This window comes from Oncorhynchus clarkii, chromosome 17 (assembly GCF_045791955.1).
Source record: "Oncorhynchus clarkii lewisi isolate Uvic-CL-2024 chromosome 17, UVic_Ocla_1.0, whole genome shotgun sequence".
Lineage (NCBI taxonomy): Eukaryota > Metazoa > Chordata > Actinopteri > Salmoniformes > Salmonidae > Oncorhynchus > Oncorhynchus clarkii.
In genome coordinates this window covers 1,071,127-1,077,178 of record NC_092163.1, presented here as the reverse complement: position 1 = coordinate 1,077,178, position 6,052 = coordinate 1,071,127, and the positions used below count along the sequence as shown (strand labels likewise).

At 41.8% G+C, this 6,052-nt stretch overlaps 1 protein-coding gene across 1 annotated transcript; it reads right to left on the bottom strand.

The window, feature by feature from the left end:
* Positions 1-496: 496 nt before the first annotated feature.
* LOC139370010 (vascular cell adhesion protein 1-like) lies at positions 497-5,344 on the bottom strand. The gene is made up of 6 exons (XM_071109293.1): positions 5,155-5,344; positions 3,019-3,187; positions 2,736-2,815; positions 2,288-2,635; positions 1,775-2,032; positions 497-792 (listed from the first exon to the last, which is right to left on the bottom strand). Exons 1-6 carry the CDS (start codon positions 5,210-5,212, stop codon positions 722-724), a joined length of 984 nt encoding a protein of 327 aa, XP_070965394.1. The 5' UTR covers positions 5,213-5,344; the 3' UTR covers positions 497-721.
* Positions 5,345-6,052: the final 708 nt, after the last annotated feature.

The following is a 6,052-nucleotide window of genomic DNA, read 5'->3' as shown; positions in this document are numbered from 1 at the left end:
CCAAACAATTTAATATGATTAGTAGGTGTAATCTAGAGTCAATGATGTCCTGCTATTGACACACTAGTGCAGAACAACATCCCCACCAAACAATGTAATATGATTAGTAGGTGTAATCTAAAGTCAAAGATGCCCTGCTATTGACACACTAGTGCAGAACAACATCCCCACCTGGAACAAGGTCATTCGTATATTAACAAAGTCTAGTTACATTGTATGTTATCTGACACCATAACTTAATAAGGAAATGTGAAATGAAGTATTACGTGTCATAGCTGACGAAGATCACGAATGGTCAGAGACAGTGAAAGAAAAGGCAGGCAATAACACTGTAAAATGAATTAAATCCATGATATATATACACATATATAGAAACCATGGAAACCATGGAATAGTAGGTGTGTCCTACTATTGGCACAGCATCATAGTTGATGTCTTCACTGTTATTCTACAATGTAGAAAATTAGTATGAATAAAGAAAAACCCTTTAAATGTGTAGGTGGATCCAAACTGTTGATTTTAAGGCAAAATCATAAAGTTACAAGGTAATATTATCAAAAGTATTGTTGTCATGGTTATCAATCAATAAATAAAAAATAAAAACTCATCAATAGTTAGCAGAAAGTGGACAGACAGCCACCAATCACAGTGGGAGGGATTTTGAAGAAGAAAAAAATAAAAGCAGATGTATTCAGCCAATCAGTGGGTTCAGGAAGTGGTCTTAAAGCCAATGAATGAGTTGGAGGAGCAGCACAGCCACCAAGGCACTTCCAGCAGTCTGACAGGAAGCTCCTGAGGAGGGAAACAGACGTTTAGGCTGCGTTTATACAGGCAACACAGTTCTGATCATTTGCCAATAATTTGGCATGTCTGATATAGGGTTGGAGATAAAAACCTACAGGAGGGTAGCTCTCCAGGAACAGGGTTGGAGAACCCTGCTCTATGTTAGCAGTATGTGGGGGGGGGGAGACACACATCGTATAGTCATGAGGTCAGAGTTGACCTGCTCTATGTTAGCAGTATGTGGGGGGGGGGGGGGGTTGACCTGCTCTACGACGACACACATCGTATAGTCATGAGGTCAGAGTTGACCTGCTCTATGTTAGCAGTATGTGGGGGGGGGGGGGGGGGGGACACACACATCGTATAGTCATGAGGTCAGAGTTGACCTGCTCTATGTTAGCAGTATGTGGGGGGGGGGGGGGACACACACATCGTATAGTCATGAGCTGTGTCAGGTTTCAAAAAACATAAACACTCCTGGAATGTCAACATCACAGTGCTTGTATGGAGTAAAATACCAATGATTATGTGAAAGGTCATGTCACATTGGAGCCATTGGGCTTCTCTTCGGAGTTAGTGTTTCTATGTGGTGATGCTCCTCTTCAGTTCCAAAGAGGAGCTTTTCATTACAAGGAGAGCGCGGTCACAGAGGTAATAGGAGAGCTTTTCATTACAAGGAGAGCGCGGTCACAGAGGTAATAGGAGAGCGCGGTCACAGAGGTTATAGGAGCGCTTTTCATTATACCATGTGTGAATTCTATTGTTTCATTTTTAATATATATTTTTTTCCATAACAGGACCTTCTCGACAGACCAAGACCGATGGACGACCAAATCTGTCAACCTACCAACCAACCTACCTACCAACCAACCAAACTATCAACCAACTAACCTAACAACCAATCAAACAATCTTCCAACTTACCAACCATTCAATCTACCAAACAACCAACCAATCTTTCAACAAACCTACCAATCATCCATCCATCTCACCTGTGACCTCCACGTTAACAGTACAGGTGCTGTTTCCCAGGGGGTTTCTGGCGATGCAGGTGTACTCTCCAGAGTGAGACTTGGCCATGTTGGTGATGGTCACTACAGATCTCTCTTTCATGGTGTTGGGGTCGGCTTGGGGGAGCAACCAATTGTAGGAGGGGGCAGGGTTACCATTTGCACTACAGTTAAGTGATAGGGTGTTGCCCTCCGTGATGGTCATGGAGAAACATCCAGGACTAGTGATCTGAGGCTTGTCTTGGGGGGGACAGTGAGTGAGTGAGTGAGTGAGTGAGTGAGTGAGTGAGTGAGTGAGTGAGTGAGTGAGTGAGTGAGTGAGTGAGAGAGAGAGAGAGAAACAAGTTGATTAATGAGAGATAAAGAGAGATGAGAAACAAGTTGATTAATGAGAGAAAATGAAGTGAAAACAGCATCCGTCAACGTCATGACTCGTCTGGTATCTAACTAACGGTTGTACTAAATGTGTGTAGACAGAGAACCAGAAGGACTCACAGTGCACGTTGATGTTGAGGCGGTTTGAGTCCATTACAGGAGGAGGTTGGGGTCCCTCTGGTCCCAGATCCAACATGGCTGAACACAACAACTGGGCCCCGTCATCATCTCTACCAGGGGTGAATTCCAGGGTGTAGGTCCCATTCTCTGGTGTCTTGATGTTGTCCTTGGCTTTCTGTTGTGTGTCTAATTCTGTCTGTTCACCAGTGGTATTGACTTTGAAGAAGGTCACCCTGAGTCTCCCAATAGGAGCAATGTTCTGGACAAGACACTGCAGCAGGTACTGATGCCCCTCAACCATCGGATCAGGGTACTTCCTGTAGCTGATGGAGACACTGTCTGGAAGCTCTGTGGAGGAATGGAAACACACAGTGATTAACAGTGCAGAGCCATACTAAGAATACATTCAGAAACACCAGAGAAGATAAGAGAGAGAGATGTCACTCACTATAAACTGTGATGTCCAGCTGTTTCTCACACTGGCCTCCGTCTGTGAAGCACTTAGGGTTGTTCTCCCAGTCAGTCACACTGTCAAATAAAATGGAATATTTAAACTGCATTTAAAATAAATCAATGAAAATAAAAAAACAGAAGGCAACACAAGAGATGAATAAATGTTTAAAATAACAGTAAAACCTTCATTAAAGACCATCAAAGACACATAACAGTAAAGTCAAACTATAAAGGTGTTTTAAAAAGTCTCAGCTGTGTAACAAGTCTGCCTCTCTTACCTGTCCACCCTCCAGTTTAGGATCTTCACCTCCTTGTCTGTTAGACCAACCCCTCCCTGGGTGGATTCCCAGCCCATCTCTACAGGGGTATCTGAGCTGCAGTTAGAGGAGGCTGGGTCTCCATACTTCACCACCAGCCTGGCAGGACTGATCACCAGGCACTCAGCATCTGGAAGACCAAGGTCAAGTGAAAACTTTATTGTTCTGTTATTGTTGATTTTATTGTTCAAACCAATCAGGACGATATTATTGTCTAATGTTTATATCTATCTGTATGTTAATCAACTACATGTTACACTCCATAACCCAGAAGTTGACACACACACACACACGCACACAAGAAGAAGATGCACACGCATACACACATACCGCACACACTAGTGATGCACGTGTTGACTCATAGGGTCATCAAACTGTGTGTGGCTGAAGGGCGGGTTGAGTGGGTTGAAAAAATAGGAAGTATAGCTTAAAGAAATCTATAAAATGTACAATTCTTGTGCAATTTATTCAGGCTAAATTGAGGTTTTTCTTTCATTATTTTAGGCTATCTGGTATTAGTGTATAAGCCTAAACTTTAGACCAAATAGCCGAAACGGACAATCGCCAAATGATGCTTTTGGCAGCAAAAGTTAACGTCAATCCACGGAGGGCAAAAAGGGACATTGTCGACGTTGAATTCAATAAGACGAAATGCTGCGAAGGGAAAGTTGAAAATAAAGAGAAAGGAGAGCCAGAAAAGTAACGTTTGGAAAAGAAGTGGTAAAACGAGATGATTGGGAGGTCATATATAAATTCGACAGTCACAAGACGGGACTTAAAATGGGGCTATGGCACATCAAGGGAACTGTAGCCTTCTGTTCAGATGTATTACATGGAAATAGGGGCTATGGCACATCAAGGGAACTGTAGCCTTCTGTTCAGATGTATTACATGGAAATAGGGGCTATGGCACATCAAGGGAACTGTAGCCTTCTGTTCAGATGTATTACATGGAAATAGGGGCTATGGCACATCAAGGGAACTGCATCCTTCTGTTCAGATGTATTACATGGAAACGGAAATCTGTTGGTAGGTCTATAACTTCTCATATAGTCATAATATGAACTCTTGCAGAACTAAGCATTTCTTGCAGTAAAATGATACACCAAATGTAGACAACATGTGGACTTGGAAACAGGAGCGGAGAAATATGAATTCTTTATTTCTGCCTCCTTGAGAGAATACAAAGCTCCGTTAGATACCATCTGTAGAGGTGCCGTCTTCATCATTAAACATCATAAAACCTGATAGTATTTCAACCACATAAAAACCGAACTGCAATCTCATCAGAAACATATTGGGTTTCATTTTCACAGCTTTCTTTCTCCTTTACAGCCGGTCAAACTGATGTCATTTGGACATTTTGCACAGAAAATCTGTTCCGTTTTATTTTTTGTTGCGTCATTGTATTTTCTCGCCGGTCCCTAAACGTCTTCGCTCTGCGTAAGATGACATAGAGAACTTTACGGATGTCAACTAGAATGAAGCGTTCATTCTATCGATCTATTACATTATTATGTTGATCAAGTGGTTTATTTAGTATTCTAGGTCAACATATAATGAATGACAAAGGAGAAGCTACATGCATCTAATTATAGAATAGTCGACTAACAAATAGCCTACCAAAATGTAGTAAATTATCATTTATATCTAAATCAGTTGTTTTTTAAAAACTACTCCCCCTGTCAAAAAAATCGTTCCGCTCTCTTTGACTGTAGCCTATCGCATATTTTCTATATTAGCGGGTTAGGGTTGGGTGCGGCCCTCAGATTTTCACTTTATCACATATAGTCGGGTTGTTGTGGATGGGTTATTAGAAATTCCGGGCGGGTGAACAAACAGCTGACCTGAGCACCACTAACACGTACACACACATGGAATTTAGTACGTCATTGAACCATGGCAGGAGAGAGGATGTATTCCTAAGGAATTCAACCATTCACTGTCAGTCATTAGTTATCTAAAATACTTGAAATCAAATGCGCAGTACCAACATTTGTTTAAGGAAACAAAACAGAAAAAATACCTAAACTATTAAACTCAACTTAATTCCGCACTTGTCACAGAGTTGTGGAATTAGACAGAAGTCTAACTTACCGGTGAAGTCACAATACAGAGACAATGATGAAATAAGTATTACAATTAAAATCTCCATTTTCCATCTAACTAACAACGAACGTCCCTCGGTGAAGTATTCCGCTATTCTGTTAGACGAGTTGAAGAAGAAATGTGCTCGTTCTGCTTTGCAGAAGACCGTTGAAAGTGAAAGTATTCTTTACTGGAAAACGCCCCAACGACCCCTCCTCTTCCTCCTCTTCCTCCTCTTCCTCCTCTCTCTCTCTCCGAGTCTTCTATTATCTACAGTAGTGGTATACATAGTCGGGGTCACGAACTCGAGGGAGAACTGCAGTGCACTCGCCCAAAGCATAAATAAGAGTATAGATTAGTGTATGGGACAATAGGAGAGGATAGAGGGTATAGACAGGAGGGCAGATATATCAACCAGTCAACCAACATCTGCATTGTCACACACATAAATCTGTCATTGACACTGGTGTCCTATCTGAGAGAGAGAGAGAGAGAGAGAGAGAGAGAGAGAATTAAGGACAGTAGTCTATAATGGAGTGTTGTTTAGGTTAGAGGTGTCACTTTAATCAAACAGTAACAGTGACCCAGATCAGGACAGTAGTCTATAAATGGAGTGTTGTTTAGGTTAGAGGTGTCACTTTAATCAAACAGTAACAGTGACCCAGATCAGGACAGTAGTCTATAAATGGAGTGTTGTTTAGATTAGAGGTGTCACTTTAATCAAACAGAACCAGAATGAAAGAATCATTGGTGTTTCTCACTCTGAAACCCCTGAAATACACATTTCTATTGATATATTCTCATATTCCCTGATCAATTAAGTTGGCGGTGTCTCCATGGTAACGGTCATGTTTGTCCAGTCGCCGGGGAGCTAAACAGAGGAAGTGAATCTGCACGGCAGGAAGTT